The sequence below is a fragment of the Lactuca virosa genome, chromosome 9 (genome assembly GCF_052849685.1).
Source record: "Lactuca virosa cultivar CGN04683 chromosome 9, Lactuca_virosa_CGN04683_v6, whole genome shotgun sequence".
NCBI classification, from domain to species: domain Eukaryota; kingdom Viridiplantae; phylum Streptophyta; class Magnoliopsida; order Asterales; family Asteraceae; genus Lactuca; species Lactuca virosa.
In genome coordinates, this window is record NC_136434.1 from 214064921 (window position 1) to 214083118 (window position 18198).

The following is an 18198-nucleotide window of genomic DNA, read 5'->3' on the forward strand; positions in this document are numbered from 1 at the left end:
TTGAGGACGAAAAGGACTTGAGATTTGAGCATTTCTGAGCTTGAGGAGCTCTGAGGGGGTAGCTTTACCCAACCATAGCCTCATTCCATAACCTAGACCTTCATATTAGCTTGGATTTGGTGTTCTAGCTTCATAACACCTTGCATGCATGTAAAGTTAGCAACTTTACGTGCATTGCTAGCATTTGGAGTCCAGATCTATGGGTTGGAGGTTTTAGAATGGACTATAATCGACAGAATAGAGATGTCACAAGGAGGACTCGACGAGTCAGTTCATGGACTCGGCGAGTCGGGTCGTAAACCCAAACCCTTCTGTTTATGAGTCGGATCAGTGAGTAGGGTTAGTGAGGATTCGGTCAGTCTGGACCCATAATGATCATCAAGATCATTGCACTCGACGAGTTCAATGAGGAACTCGGCGAGTCCAAGACAATCTTCTTAGTTATGAAGATGAACTCGACGAGTTGTTCATACAACTCGGCGAGTCAAAGCCTAGACATTCATGCTATGATGATGAACTCGACGAGTTCAAGGATGAACTCGGCGAGCCGGTTGAAGAAGGTCCCAAAGTGTTAGTTGAAGGAGAATTCGTCGAGTTATTTCCAGACTCGACGAGTGGAGTCGGGGTTGTTTTGAGATAAAAGAGCATGGACTCGGCGAGTTGGTAGAACAACTTGGCGAGTCGGGTCAACTGGAAGGTTGACTTTGACCTGGCTTTGACCAGAGTTGACTTAGTTGACCTTGGGAGGACAGTTTAGGCTAAGTTTTATTATTGGTATTGGTAGCTCAGGGAGCTAGAGGAGCAGCATTTCGGAGAGTTGTCGGTTAGCAGCCACAGAGTTACCGGCCGAGTTCAGCAGTTCAGGTGAGTTTTCCTTCCAGTAGGAACGGGTCTACGACCACAATGCCGGCCCGTTTAGATAGTAGTAGTTCCGGACTTTGGTCTGATGCAGTAGTTCAGTATGCTTGGTGTCTTTGTGATTCAGGCATGTTTATGTGTTAGTTAGTCCGGACCTCGGTCCGATGCAGTATGCAGTATATGTGCTTATGTTATATGTTATGATCATGTTATGCTATGTTCAGTTAATCCGGACTTCGGTCCGATGCATGGGACAAGGCCCCAGTTAGTCCGGACTTCGGTCCGATGCAGTGGGCAAGGCCCAAGTTAGTCCGGATTTCGGTCCGATGCAGGGGCAAGGCCCCAGTTAGTCCGAACTTCGGTCCGATGCAGGGGGCAAGGCCCCAGTTAGTCCGGATTTCGGTCCGATGTAGGGGGCAAGGCCCCAGTTAGTCCGGACTTCGGTCTGATGCAGTGGGCAAGGCCCAGTATGTGTTTTATATGTTATTGTATGGTATGGGGTAGTTTGGGGAGCTCACTAAGTTTCGTGCTTACAGTTTTCAGTTTTGGTTTCAGGTACTCAGTTTTCAAAAGAGGAGCTCGGGAAGATTGCAGTGCACACACCATTTGTTCAGCCTGAGATGTTTATACTCTGATATACTTGACAGTTGTTATAATATTTTGAGATACATTGCTTATGATTTTTATATGAGGTTTATCGACTATGGTTTTTTTATTATTAAATTAAACGAAATTTTTGGGCTGTATTTTTGAGATGTTACAAAAACAAAAGCTTCAAATTCAAAAGATACTTTTAAGTAGTGTTTAACAATAAACACTTTTGTAAATTTGCAATAAACTTAATTACTTTTCTTTAAATAAACGATATATTTTAGATAAGTAATTTTATATAATTTTATATGTTTTAAAAATTTTAATTATTTTTACAGAACAGTTATATACAAATAAAAGCTAACATAACTTTCCAACTGTCACCTACAAACTAATTCTATCTATCAATCTATGGAACACGTTCAATGTCTTTATTATTTTATAAGTAAATTTGGAAGATATTTTATGTAATCCAAATTAAATAACTTATGCCAAACCACCCAAATGTTTACATTTTACATGTTACCATATGCAAACTGAAAGAGTTGTTATACATTAATTAGTATATTAAACATCATAATAACATGATATAACCGATATTAAAATTTTAGAAATTTGCTCAATTCTTTTGCTATCAAAATATTCCAACTCTTTTAGAGCCAAAGCCCTCCATTTCTCTACTAATTTTACTTTACCCCTTTCCTTTCTACCAATTTCACTTAAAAGTCCTTGTATTTTACCAGCATAGACTCCATATCTTCTCAACCTTTCAATCTCATCGTGGCTCCCACCACCTAATATGGCTCCGCAGGCGGCCCCACATCCATGAAGACAGCGTCGTGTTTGACCACTCAATTGGTCAAATTCAACGTCGGAATCTTGACCGGCGACCATCCCTTGTGAACCGACGGCTCGGGTAATCTCTATGATCACCCTCAGTATCTTGTCGGAGTTATCTCCATCTGGGTCCATGGACGCCGCGAGTAACTCGAACCCAAACGGAAACATACCATCACCGGTGAGAAGCTCGATATTGGGGCCAAACCTGTGCGGAATTTTCTGGTCTGAGTCAGTTAACATGAGGTGGCCATGCGTGTATATAGCCGCATGCATGAGGTGAATTGCCGACGCTGCTACAATTGCATCTTCCCGGTTGCCGCCGATTAGCTCACACGCAGCGACGCACAACGCCGATGCGGTGGTTTTGGGTGGCGCAAATGTCAAGTGGTGCATCGGCTCGAAAACGGACACGGGTTCACGGATGGGGAGGGCTTTTTTCAGGTGGGAGTCGATATCGGAATGTATGGAATCCCAGTACGAAAGGTTTTGGGCCACTCCGGCAAGGGCGATCGTAGGTTTAATGTAAGCCGACCTTGCCGGTGATGTGGATGGACGTTTTAGATTTGTTCCGGAGAACGAAAGACGAGAGCTGGCCATTGTTGACAGACAATGGAGTTTCAGAAGAAGCAAAAGCATGTAACAATGGAGTTCCATGGATGAGATATATAAACAGTACTTTTTTTACTATCTTAGACAAGTAACGTACAAGCTTCTAAAGCGTTATTGTTCTGGATTTTACGACTTTCGGTTTGGAAAAAGTAGCTCCGTATATAACTAAATACCCACGAGGAATACGCTAGAACGAATCTGGACCGTCCAAAGTTGACATAATTGTAGATCAACGGTGTAGAATAGTTCAATCGATCTTTCAAATTGTTGAAATAATATAGATCAGCAATAGAGTTATTTATTATTTTGTTTATATTTATATTTATATTAAATTCATAATTTATTAAGCAGTATTTCAAATAATTTAAAAAGTCTCATATTTGACTAATAAAATTTATCATTTCCTTACTTTTATAAGAAAGCCACCACAATTTTACTATTTCTTTATTTTCATGTGCTTATACTCATTAATTATTAGTAGAGTGAACTGCAAATTTGATTTATGAGGTTACGCTATTTTTATTTTTGTGGTTATGGTCATTTGTTCATTTTCTAATGTGGTTTTGGTTCCTATTCAAATAGAAAATATTTTTTTTACCTTTTTAATTACTTTTTCTATTATCTTTCATCTTTATTTTTATTAAAAAGCTAAAAGAAAATACCCAAACCATCTATGCGTTCTCTTAACGACTGATTCTCTTCACCACCGATGTGTTCCTAAACCCGTTCGGAGGTGGAGACGGAGGTGGTAAAAGAATTGCTACTTGTGATGGCGGTAGCGGAGGCGATGACGTTGCTACTTCGATTTGCGGAACAACAATTGCGCATGTTCGAGCGATTGGCGGGTAGACGTAAGAACGTCTAAATCGTCGGAACCATGGAATCCTAAACCGAGCACGAGCACGAAGAATCATCTCGTCTTCCTCTGGCATAAACGCACAGTGTTCCACCTTCCACCTGTGGCGATAACTGCTTATACTATCGTAACCTACACGATTTCCCATATCCACTAGGTATAGATTTACCAATAACCGACCAATTTCAAGCACCATGTTTCTCAATAAGATTTTGAAGCAACTCGTTATTGTCAGAGCTCCATGGACCTTTGATCTGATCCATATCATTTTTCGGAGTATTACAACCCGTAAACATGTTAGAATCAAAATCAAAACCGAATGATTTCAAGAATTTATGACTTACGAGCCTCCGAGAGATTCTCATAGCGGATGGAAAAAGGAAAAGTTCTTCTCTTTTTATGTGGATTTTGTATGTAGGGGCGTATTTATGAAGGGGATCCTTAATTTCATTTCCAATATATATAGTAGAATATTTAGGAACTATCTTAGAAAAAAATAGAGGACCTACCTTGAATTTGTTTTTTTTAAATGTTTTAAAAAATTATTTTAAAATGAGAAAAATATAAGTTATTAGGGACAATTTGTTATTTTTAATTATGAGATTGATAACAAAAAGTTAACCACTCTTATTCAACATTCTCAAAATATCAATAAAAAGGTAAATTGCTCTAATAAAAAAGAAGCCATATGCCAAAGACTTTTATTTTCCGTTCGCCACTTTATTAATAGACTAATGATCAACTAGTTTTTCGTTAAATCGTACGAGTTTTTTTTTCCAGTTATATTTCAATCGGTTTTTAAAATTTTTTATCGGTGGCGCATAATCGGTTTTAATCAATTGAACCGGTTGGTCCAGTTTTTTTTAAGGTACACGATCCGACCCGACCCAACCCCCAAAAGTGTTGTTGATTTTTTTTATTAGCTTCACTTAATTTGGGAACCATGTGATTTTTTGTTCTAGATTCGCCATTGTTTGTATGTAGCTCTTAATTTTCTTGTTTATATGATCCTGAGAGTTGTATGATGTTGATTTACTTTAAATAGGTGGGAGATAACTATTACAAGTTATATTTGAAGAAGGTTGGACTTGTAAGGTTGAGAGTTGTGAGCATGAGTCTTAGGGGTTGTTTGTTTTTTTAAACCACTTTTGACTGCACCGAGCAACACACGGGCAACACTAACACTTGACCTTTCAACACTGTTTATTTTTTAGAAGACTTTTGACTTGCAAACTGTTGTGTGTGTCATCCACAAATCTACAACCATTTAAAACCTTTTCCTTTATGTTTATTTTAAATCAAAGTTATCTTTATAAATGTGGAATTCGTCCCATTAAAATTATTTTCGAAGAAAATGTTTTTCATTGATTAATAAAACTTTGGATGTCATAACTGATACAGAAACATAAGCATAAATAAGTCTTACATCAATATTCTAGCAGCTTACCAACTCCTTAAATCTCTTAGTAGATAATTACATTATCTATCAGTACATTCGTATCGCTACCTGTGATACAAAGAAACTGAGTGGGTCATGTTGGGAAACCTGGTGAGTTTATACAATTTTCAACCCACAATATTATAATCTTTAATTATATAATCTTCAGCATTTAAATAAACCAGTTACCTCATTCCCGTTATTCTCATTTCCTAATCCTAGAATGATGATCTCGAGAAATCTTTTATAAAGGATCTTTGACAACACTCATATATTTTTCCTAAATGGTTAGGCACAATAGTATGATAATACTTTGGACGCAGCACGACAGTACGAATAGTACTTTGGGTAAGCACGATAGTACAATAGTACTTTGGATAGGCACGACAGTACAATAGTATTTTGGATTAGCACGACAGTACAATAGTACTTTAGTTAGGCACGGAAAGTCATAGCTTATTATTCCGCACAACTCTCACTAACCTATCACAATAACTATCTCACACAACCCTATCACAGCCTCTCATTTGTTATTTCACACAACCCCTTTTACTACCCAATCTTATCATTAAGTGTAATATATGATTAGATTAAGTAATAATCATATCATATTGTACAAATATGTTACACATAGCAAAGACAACTCACGTAGCATTTAGGCACTTAGAATATTTGTATTTATGTGTAAGTTGAAAGTAACTATGCACTCAGTTGACTTAGGTGAATGACTGTTGATTCCGGCAGAGCTTTGCCTAACACCTTTAGCTTTTCTTTAGACGCGACCTAAGTATGATTTATACAGTCTTAGTCTAATATTCCTGGCGACTAATGATAGTCTAGATTTCTCAATAATACCAATAAATACTGAGAGTTCTATGAAATAAGGATCGGCCAGGTACGAAAGTTGGGAGGCATGACCATTTCGGCGTATAGCCTTTCTGAAATCCAACAACCAAGCCAACGTGACCATTCTAGGAATCTCCCTCGTAAGTAGATAAATCAATATTATGACTGGAATAACTGATAAATCTTAATTATAGTTTCATAATAACGACTATGACTATAATTAAAAGTTACACTTAAAATAAAATAAGCGTAGCTTAACTTACATAGTTTTTAGCGAAAACTGAGAAAACGCACGAACAGCATCTCGACCCGAACCCTTCTATTTGTTGGGCTCCTAGCTACTTCAAAGTTTAGCTAAAATACTCCAGTTATCCAATAAAATCAGAATCAAGAAAGGAAGATCTCCAGAGAGGTTTTGGATGGATTGTGAGAGAGAATGAGCAGTTTCCGTAGGAATTTTATAGGAAACGGATGAGGCGTCTCACTCCCCATGTTTGTGTGTGCCGCCTCATGATGACATGTCCTCCCTTGGTTGGTCGACGTGTTGTCTCATCCTTGGTCCACCTCGCCTGTCGATGTCGCCTCCGGCCATGCCACGTGTCACATTTAGGTGAAGTCATGTCTCATGTCGTACCACGTCGCTCGGTCTTACAGGAGGGTCAGTTACCCGAGATGGCCACATGACGCACTCCGGTGCTGCCACATCATTAGCACAATGCAATTTTCGCAGATCTTCGGACGGCCATAACTTTCACATACGAGCTCCGTTTTTGACGTTCTTTATATCCCCATAATCCCCTTGTGAGCGCTACAACTTTCACTAAGGTCTCAACATATAATTCTTGCTCTAACAAAATTTCATATTTAGACCGGTTTATACTGTTAAAATCCATGTGAAATGTTAGATTAGGTGTCTAAGCTCATAACTATAATTGGTATGTACTTGATTTGATAGTAGCACAGTCCTTTTGGGTTGTCTTCACACTAGCAACTAGACAGGATGACTTTTGGAGAGAGATGATGAATTTATTATTTGATTAATAAATTGAAATAAATGATTTATTAATGTGTTATGAAAATAATATATTAATTAGAAATCATATTTTTTAATTAATATTTAATCAGAAATTAAATTGGAATTAATTTTGGGATTAAATGAATTAATTAAAAGTACAGGGACTAAAAGTGCAATTGTTCAATAGTTGATCAAAATGGTCTAGAACCTTCCTAGGGAAGGTGGTGGACGAAATTATGTATATATATATATATATATATATATATATATATATATATATATATATATATATATATAAAGATAATTCTAGAATTTCTAGAGTTATCCTATCTTATATAGATAATTAAGGAGCTGAATAATTACAAATTTGAAATATTAATATTTTATTCAGATAAGGCTTATCTAGGGCATCCTTGTTGCACTATATAAAGACATCACCCTTAAGCATTTTCGGCCACTCCTAACGATTAGAAGAGAATCTGAAAATCTCACCTCTCCTCATCTTCTTGCTAAGTGTGTTTGTGAGCCATTAGAGGCACGACACTTGTGGTGCTCGCTCTCAAGCTTCAAGAAATCTTGGATTTACATTGTTATTACTATATAACAATTAAAGGTATGTCTACTATCTTCTATCATGAATTTTGATAATAGCAAATATCTTCTAGGTTTTATTTTTGTGTTCAATACTTGCATGTGCAATAGTGAAAACATAGATCCTACAAATTAGGGTTGCATACACACATAAGTTTTTGTTTGTTATGCTCAAAACCCATCAGTGGTATCAGAGTCTAGGATTGTTTTCTATTGTATTTTATGCAATTGGTTGAACTTGACAGTTAGGGTTTATGACAAGTAAACCCTTGGGCTTAGGGTTTTCGCAAATTAGGGTTTGCTAACCCTGGTTTTTGAAAATTGGATAAGGGTTTTAACCCTTTCCTTTGGCCTTCTAATTTCGAAAATTTAGGGTTTCCTAACCCTAGGGATTTTCAAAATTATGATAAGGATTGAAATCGTTGTCTTCCTTCCCAAGAATAGGTAATTTTCGAAATTTTAGGGTTCATGATAGGGTTCCTTATTTTTGGTAATTATCTCTTTATGCGATAAATTGGATAATTATAAATTTTGAATTATCCCTTCCATGTTTTTCGAAAATTAAGGGATAGGAATTAAGTTAAATTATTTTGATTAATTTAATGGATAATCCTTAATTAGTTTAATAAATTAATTAAAGATTTAATTAATATATAATTATTAAATCAATTTCTTTTAAATTTAAATTAAAATGTTTTAATTTTCGAAATTTAAAAGATTATTTAAAAACCCTAGTATTTTGAAAAGTTTAAACTACATCCTTATGAATATTATTAATAATTTAATTAAGTAATTAATTAAAAGTGAATTAATAAATCCATAAAAGGTTTAAATTTAATTATATTAAAAGTTTAATTTATTAAAGGATTAAACTCTTATTATTTTAAAATGTTTTAAAATACAGCTTATACTATATATATAATTAAAGGTTATATATATATATATATATATATATATATATATATATATATATATATATATATATATATATATTTAGTCAATAGTATTTTTTTGTTGCAAAATAAGTCATTTATATTTTTATACTCATTCAATACTTATGAATGATTTCTTTAGGTTTTTCTCACAACATCTTACGTGAGGCATTCATTAATGAGGTGTTTGGGGCTTTTGATGCTTATGTTCATCGCGATCTCGACTACTTGGTTGCTTAGGTCATGTGTTTTGAACGTCATAACTTCTTCATATGATCTCATATTTTAACGATCTTTATATACATGCGTTCGTATTTTATTCTACTACAACTTTCATTTAGATTACTCTCATTAAAAAGTAATATATTTTTACTTACGATCTTTATATCCATACATTTTTTATGAATACATATATGGATATTTTTATTATAAAATCGTAAGTAAATATATTTTACATTTTAACGGGAGTAATCTTAACGAAGGTTGTAGTAGACTCAAAAAACGAACACGTGGATATAAAGATCGTTAAAATCTGATATCGTATGAAAAAATTACGACGTTCATAATACAAGACCTAAGTCAAACCACAAGACCTACACAACCAAGCAGTCGAGATCGCGATGGATGTAGAGTTCATAGTTTTGTTGTGTCATCTTGTTTTGTTTAGTTCGCAATGTCTTTACTTAGTGTGAGTTATGATGCGATCTCACACTTTTTGTTACCTAGAGTTCGCAGCCTACCTGTTGACTTGAGATGCCTTTCTTTTATCCCTTCGATGCCTATATATAAGGATATTAGATAGAAGAACCGGTAAGAGTTGATCTGATAGAATAATTTTTTTTCTTGTAATCGAATTGTTCTGATCTCACTCGTTAATGAAAACACAGTCTTATTTACATCGTGTGTTCTTGTGAATCATTTCATTGTTTGATTTTTGAATCTAAACGTTCCTTCAATTGGTATCAGAGCGGGAGATTATTTGAACTTTTTCAGATTTGTTCATGTTATTCATCGTGTTCATTGTGTTTTTCTAGATCTGTTCATCAAATTTCAGATCTGTTTCGCATTTTGCAAATCGCTTTGCAAACTAATCTCTAATTCCTTTATTGGCTCGTTTAATCTACTCTTTTCAAGTTCATTGATCTGATTCACATAAAATTTCACTCAAAATGTCAAATGATGATTTACACTCCGTCACTTTTAATTTTCCAAATAGTATTGGTTCCACAACGAGAATTCCAATTTTATTTCCTGAAGACTATGAAGTTTGGTCTCTTCACTTTGAAGATTATGTTCAAGGGATTGAAACTTATGGATCTTCCATCTGGCAAGCAATCAAATACGGAACGCACAAGTATAAAAAAATGAATTAATGAAGGAGGAAGTTCTAACTCAAAGCGATCATGAGACAATCATTGCTGAAGATAAACAAATTGACTTTGTGGAAAAAGACATTTTGCTTAGCAACTTGAAAGCCTTGAGAATCATAAGGTTTGCTCTTACTCCTTATACTTTTCGTCTAGTTAGCTCTCTTAAATCTACACACGAGATATGGGATAGATTGAAAGAATTGTATTTTGGATAGGCTGATCTCACTACTTCTCTGCAAACGTCACTTCTATCTGAATATGGATCTTTTAAGCAAAAGTCTGAAGAAACAATTGTACAAAATGTCAATCGGTTTAATCATCTTTTAAGTTATATGTTGAAACATGGGTTCAAAAGGGAATCTATCGAACAAAAGTTCACATTCATGAATAGTCTTAGGGAACAATTGAAATTTGCTGCTTTTGATCTTGGCAAGGCAAATGAAGAACTTTTGTTGGTGAAAGGGCTAAATTTTCAGATAAATCAACGCTTGGTGAAGATTGTTGAAACCAAAGATGCTCCTTATGCAGATTGCATTTCCCAACTTATGGATGCAAAGCTCAAACCAATTCTTGCAAAATTGAATGATGTTACGAGTAGCAGGGCTGCTTCATAACAAGGGGGAGACGAAGGGGTGTTTCCAGAAGTTAACATCAACAATCCTTACATGTAACACTCGGTTTTGAATCGCTTCATTATTCGGGGTCGTGGCCTAATTATCAGCTATCATTAGGCTTCGAGCCTTGGGGAAGAGAGAACTAGCCCTTTTTGGAATGTGGGTATTATAGACTAAGTGATTCAAGTGTTCGACTGTGTTTCGGAGCCCAAGGGTATAACCATAAAAATTTGGCAGTCCAGGCCTTTATGAATTTTGGGTTAAAGTTCGGGAAGTTCTCAGGCTAAGGAGAGTTGATAGAAGTGTAGAGCTTTTCGTTACGCATCCGGGATATAAAGTACGCCGAAATTTGACTTAGAACGGATGAGTTATGGTCGATTGAAATTTAAGTGTTTTGGAGCTTGGTCGAGTACGCGATGCGTACTCACCAAGTACACAGGGTGTAGTGGATTAATGGATCGCGAATGCCTTTTGAGTATGTTGGGCGTACTAAGGGGTACGCGGGGTGTACTCCCTTCAGCTAAAAACCTAAATATTTAGGGTCTTGACCCTATTTAAGCTTCTTTTATTCATTGATTCTTGCCTCTTATCAGCCTCCATACCTCCTAAACCCTAATTTCGACCCTTAGCTATCATCTTGGAGTTCTTAAGCTCTTGTGAGGAATCTTAGAGTGTTTTTGTGCTTCTTGAAGGAATTGGAGGTTGTTGAAGGATCATCACTTGGAGTGGAGCTTGGAGATCCAGAAGTTACTCATCGTTTGCAACCTATTGAAGGTAAAAAGCTCTCATCTTGACATCTCTTTGGATAGATCTAGTTTGGGGTGGTTTTTGGCACATGTTGGTCTCTTTGGTTTGTCTTTATGAGGTTGAGCTTGCCCCAAGAGTTTGGACACTAGATCTGGACGTTTTAGGTGTCCCAAAGGCATAAAAATGTAATCTTGATAGTTTATATCAACCCATGCATGTGTATTAGTCCTTTTCTTGAAGTTGTAAAATTAGAACTTGGATTTGGGACCCTTTGAGCCATGCAAAAGCTCAAAGCAAACGACTTTATAGATTAAGGCGTGATTTGGATCTAGTTATGAGCATTGGACGTTTTGGCTTAAGGTATTAAGACCTTTTCTAAGTGGATTTTGGGCAGGGTGCGTACGCAGGGCATACCTCCTAGTACACGACGCGTACTAAGTCTAGCAGGTTATGCTGAGCGTACTAACTGAGTACGTAGGGCGTACTCAGTGTGTTTGATCCTTCTTGATATGTTGACTTTTTCACCTTTGCCCATTGACCATAAGTTTGACCAAGGTTCACCATTGGATATTTTGGGCCTTTTAGGATATTGGGCCTTCTTGGATTAGGCCATGATGGGTTTTGGGCCTAATTTGGATACTAGGCCTTATTGGTCCTTGTGGTGCCATTTAAGGGATTTGGGCTTATGATGCTAGTGGATTGGACTATGGATTTTTGGAAAAATAAGGAAAGGGGTAACATAGACTTTTACCCTGAAAGGTTTGGACACCGGACTAGAATTCTTGATTGGGTCGAGAATCAATTATTGATGGAATGTTATTTGATGTTGTTAGTGCGAGGATTCCGGTAACAGCAGCTCGAGTGTTCCATTATTTTGGATTGAGGTGAGTCTCCTCACTGTACTATGGGTCGAAGGCACCAATGTCGACCCATTGGCTTATGTATTAATGAAAAACTGAGGGGTGACCCTTGGCATTTGTATGAAAGACCCAGAGGTGGCTCCTGACAAATTTGTATGCAAGACCCAGATTTGGACCCTGGCAGTTAAGTAGATAGTTAGTTTTATATTGTATGCTAGTTGTCTTTGTGATGCTTGCATGGAAGACTAGGAGGTGGCTCTTGGCACTTGTCTGTAAGACTTAGGGTTTTGACCACGACTTGGCAAGAAAAGACCATGATATGGCTCATGGCATAATGACAAGACTATGACTGGAACATAACATTCTCTATTGTATGTATGGTATGTGGTATTTTGGGGAACTCACTAAGCTTTGTGCTTACAATTTATTGTTCATGGTTTCAGGTACTTCCGGTTCAAAAGGGAAGGGCCCTGACTTGATCGCAGCGCATGCACCCATGTTTTCCGCAACTTTGTGATTTTGAGATTGTACTCTGATAATTGTGCTATTATGAAATACCTCTAAATGTTTGATTAAAAGATAATTGGTGTTTTGATTGTATTAAAAATCAAATTTTTACCTTATGATTTTCGGGATGTTACATTACTAGACGGGTTCAATGGAAAAGAATAATGTGAAAATCCATTTGGGAAGCAATATATGGAAGATAAATTGAAGAATTTAAGGGAAAAGAAAACTTGCCAAAAGGGTAATGAAACTTTTGGTTCAGGAAAAGGAAATGTGAAAACTGTCTCTGAGAAGTTAGATGATTTGGATCCACCATTGACAAAAGAACAACAAGATAAACAAGCAAAGCGTGATGCATTTCTGGATGAACTTAATGCTTTGAATGCAAAGCTTAATGCAGAATGTGACATCCCCAAATTCAAGGCCATTTTGAAAAAAATTATTTATGCTTATTTAAAAATTAGAGTATCCATTTTAAAGAATAATATTGCGAAATTTGTTCCCAGAAAACATGATAAAGATATTATCAAAGCATTTATGAAGAAATGTATTTTTGTTTATATTAAAACATTGGGATGACATCATCAATACATAATCATAAACATAAACAAACCTTACATTCATTTACACTAATGATATACATCTCCTTTAATCTCTCAGTGTAATATATCTTCGTATCGACACCTATGATACAAATAAACTAAGTGGGTCAGGTTGGGAAACCTGGTGAGTACATAGGGTTTTCAACCCACAATAATATAATTATTATGTTTAATCATCAAACAGTTAACCCAATTACTCATCCCTATTATCTTCTTTATTCTTAAGGATCTACCCTAAGAATCATCTATCCTTCATTCATTCATTCCTAAGGATTTTCCTATGGAATAGGCACGAAGTCCATCGCTGCCAGGGTTTATCTAACATGCACTAAGTTCATAGATGTCGATGTTATCTATTAGGCAGTAAATCCATAGTTGCCAACGTTCATTTATGAGGCACTAAGTCCATAGCTGCCAATGTTCATCTATAGGGCACTAAATCCATAGCTGCCGATGTTCATCTATAGGGCACTAAATCCATAGCCGCCAATGCTCATATAAAGGGCACTAAATTCCTAGCTGCCAACGTTATCTATTAGGCACTAAGTCCATAGCTTCCAACGTTCTCTATTAGGCACTAAGTCCATAGCTGCCAACGTTATCTATTAGGCACTAAGTCCATAGCTGTCAGGGTTTTTAGAGTACATTTGGTGAACACGTGGTTCAAAAACACCTACAGGTTGCGAGCTTTCTAACGTTCCATTGGACTGTCTAGAATAGTCCGTGGCCGTCATCTATACTCTGCTAGATGATTGGATCATCGTTAAGGTCAAGGATTCTCATCATCTATATCATCTTTCATCTCTCATCATTCATCTCATCTTTCATCTACCCATCTTTACCCAATATATTTATAGGTATAGAAATACATATACTGTTTAAATCAAGTAAAACAGTTATAAAGCGTTCATCTAGCATAGATATCAGGAACACAGATAATAAGCTCATATAGCACGTATTAATATTAAATACTTCATATCTATGTGTAAGATGAAAGTAACTATGCACTCACTTTTAAAGTGATGACTCGAAATTCGGACAGCGCTTCGCTTCCAACAATTGTCTTTTCCTTCGACGAAACCTAGTATTATTACGACTAGATTCTAGTCTAATATTTATTGCGACTATTTACGAGCGATATTGTTTTATAAGTGTTAAAACAATAATTTTCAACTACTATGTATAGACAGGGGCCATACATGAAACACCGGAGGGCAGGACCATTTTGGCATTATAGCACTTCTGAAATCCAACAACCCTATGCGGCCCTTCAAACCAGATTCCCCGTACCACGAGTAGTTAAAAGATATTATAATAACACTTTGTATATTATATTTTATAATGCATATATTATATATAGGTTCATAATAACGATATTAAAATTAAACATAAGCTATACTTAAAGTAGGGTAAGAATAACTTACTTATAAGAGGGTTTGGCTAGGAACTGGGCTCTACAGGGGCAGAACTTCCAAGCCGAAAGCTCTTCTTCTCGGAGCCTTCTAGCGCTCCGGGACTTGCCTCTAGTACTTAGGAGTTACTAGGGAGTGGGAGGGGTTTAGAGAGATGTTTGAGAGAGAAAGAAGGGTGAATGTGTGAAGAATTGAGGAGAACCTCACACCTATTTATAGGAGCTGACCTCAGACTACGTTGGGCGTACTCCTTGGAGCTACGTTGCGCGTACGACGCTACGCTGCGCTTACGAGGGGCAGTTGTCGATCTTCGGATGGGGCGACGTGGAGGCTGCTGGATCGTGCATGCGAGACCGATGGGCGTAATGCTGCTATGCGGGGCGTACACGAAGGCCAGCTGTCAGTATCCGAATGCGAGACCGTGGAGAACAAGCAAGGGCCAAGATTTTGCCACGTCACCCTCCTCGCAACAACATAGTCCCGACTTCTAAATTCCATAACTTTCGCATACGAGCTCTGTTTTTGATGTTCTTTATATCCACACGTAGGTGGAGACGTACTCTACAACTTTCGTTTAGACTCCGTCGGCTGAAAATCGGTCGATCTAAAATTTAAATTTCGGGCTACGCACTGATATGCCAAATCTTAGAAAAATCATAACTTCCTCATACGAAGTCAAATTTAGAAGTTTTTTTTATGCATGCTCTCGGTTTAACGTATACTACGACTTTCTTTTAGATCGCTAAGGCTAAAAAGTATTTTATCGTAAACTCACTTTTATGATTCCCGGTGTTGTGTCGGTTTTGCTGTAAAACTTCGACGGGTCATAACTTCTTCGTTATAACTCGGATTTCAGCGTTCTTTATATGTACGGAACCCTTGTGATATACTATAACGTAGTTAAGATTATTTATTCTAAATAATCTTCTATCAAAAAGTCATTTTTGACGCTTATTATCTCTAAATTGACTAGCCCGAATCTGCGGGTGTTACACAGAAGAAGTTGAAAAGAAGAATGCAGAAGAAATTCTTGAGAACAAGGAAGCTCTATTTCCTCAATGGTCAATTGAAAGAATTAAAGAATAAGCTCTCAACAATCCAAAACTCTATTGGTTGGAACCTCAAACCTCTTTCTCAGTTGATAACAATGTTGACTGTCAAATGGATTTGCCTATCACTACGAAGGCTTTCCAGTTTCATTGTTTTGAGAATATTCATAATATGCCTATGGGGAATAAAACAATCAATAGAAAGTTGTTCAACTTCTACGTGAAGCATTCCAAACCTCAATATAAATCTTGGAACATCAAGAAGATTGTTGGTTTGAAAATTGGAAAGTAGGAAAAGGTTGATGATTTTGTCAATATTCATTTCAAGGCAGTTCGTGGAAACAAGCATGAAACAGATGAGTTTACTTTGGCTGGTCTTCCTTTGATGAATCCTTTTGATTGGATTTCAATTCTCAATATTGTTTCAAGAGAGTCTGTCAAGTATAAACCAATCTACTCGCATGTGAAGAGGTTGATGAAAGCATATATCATTGAAATTGCGAAGATAGATATTGAGATCTCATCCGTTTTGAACGAAAGACCGATTGTGAAGCCAATGGAACCTCCAGAAAATTTCGATTCTTTGAAGGCAGGATTTATCAAGAATGATAACTGGGGAGTTGTTTTCAAAGTAAAAGAAAATGAAGTTCCGAAGAAGTGTATGTTCTATTTGATTGATAAGCACTTGTACTCTTATGTGGCTTTAAATCACATCCTAGCAAATGCAGTGAAGTTCAAGAAAAATTCTTCTGATGATTTGAAGTGTGTTTCAGATATGATAAAGTGGTGGATCGGAGTTCGCTCTGTTCTTCTAAATACAATGCCAAAAGTGTTTGAATTTGCGAAGAAACCTGAAGTAAAGACAACTGAAGAAGATTGACATAAAGGGGGAGATTGTAGAGTTCATAGTTTAGTTATGTCATCTTGTTTTGTTTAGTTCGCAATGTCTTTACTTAGTGTGAGTTATGATGCGATCTCTCACTTTTTGTTACCTTATATTCGTAGCCTAGCTGTTGACTTGAGATACCTTTCTTTTATCCCTCTGATGCCTATATATAGAGATATTAAATAGAAGAATAGGTAAGAGTTGATCTGAAAGAATAGTTCTTTTCTTGTAATCGAATTGTTCTGATCTCACTCGTTAATATAAACACAATCTTATTTACATCGTGTGTTCTTGTGAATCATTTCATTGTTTGATTTGTGAATCTAAACGTTCCTTCAATGGACATAAGCATCAACAACCCCAAACACCTCATCAATGATTGTCCCACGTAAGATGTCGTGAGAAAAACCTATAGAAATCATTCATAAGTACTGAATGAGTACAAAAACGAAAATGACTTATTTTGAAACAAAAAAATATTAATGACTAAATATATAAAAAAATATTAAGGACTAAATGTGTACAAAGTGATAAATATAATACCTATTAAGTCATTTTTCCCGGTTAACCTGGAGTAACCGGTCATAAGGACTGAATGTGTACAATTTAACAAGTTGAAGGGGTAAATGTAGACGAAAAAAACTCAGTGATCAAATGTGTACAAATCGAAAAATATATTACTCTTTTAAGTCATTATCCCATATTAGATTGATTGAAAAATAAATGGACAACGGTATTGCGATCATTTCAGATTTGGTATGGACTAAAAAAGAAACAAAATCATCTTTTAGGAATGAAACGTGAAATTTTAAACCAAACGAGGGATAGTCCGAATTAATTTTTTAAATAAAAACTAAACGTGGCTTTTGACACCTGTACGAGGATGATTCGTGTAATTTACTCAAAGATATTTAATTTAGAGTAAATTACAATTTTGGTCCTTGTGGTTTGGTCAAATTCGCACGTTTAGTCCAACCTTTGAAAATTTGACGAGATGCATCCCTGTGGTTTAAAGAAATTGCACTACACATCCTTAATCCACTTAAAAAGACCATTTTATCCTTACTACTATATATTTCTTTTTCTTATATATATATATATATATATATATATATATATATATATATATATATATATATATATAGGGAAGGGTTATATGGGAAACAAAAAAACCCTAAAAATCATAAAAATGTATAAAAAAATACTTAGAGATCACAATTTTTTTTTTTGATTTTATATATGAAAAAAGTGCACATTTTTTTAAAAAATCGCTGAAAAAAAATAAAAAATCATTTTTTTTAAATTGTTTTTTTTTTCAAAAAAATTTCAGCGAATTTGTAATAAAAGGTACGATTTTTTCAAAAAAAAAATCAAAAAAAAGTTTTGTGATCTCTAAGTGTTTTTTATGCATTTTTATGATTTTTAGGGTTTTTTGTTTTCTATAGAACCTAAACCTATATATATATATATATATATATATATATATATATATATATATATATATATATATGACTAGGTTATAATGTGGATTGTAACTATTGTGTGGATGTAGGATCTTTTGTGGTCCAATCACTT

The 18198-nt window shown here is 35.7% G+C and overlaps 1 protein-coding gene across 1 annotated transcript; it reads right to left on the reverse strand.

Moving 5' to 3' along the window:
• Window positions 1-1877: 1877 nt before the first annotated feature.
• On the reverse strand, window positions 1878-2933 carry LOC145135842 (heterodimeric geranylgeranyl pyrophosphate synthase small subunit 2, chloroplastic-like). Its single transcript, XM_079070045.1, has one exon. It carries the CDS (start codon window positions 2923-2925, stop codon window positions 2017-2019), a length of 909 nt encoding a protein of 302 aa, XP_078926171.1. The 5' UTR covers window positions 2926-2933; the 3' UTR covers window positions 1878-2016.
• Between the last annotated feature and the right edge of the window lie 15265 nt (window positions 2934-18198).

Bases quoted from the DNA above. Each gene is read 5' to 3' on its own strand.
- LOC145135842 (XM_079070045.1), bottom strand. From the start codon at position 2,925: ATGCTTTTGCTTCTTCTGAAACTCCATTGTCTGTCAACAATGGCCAGC.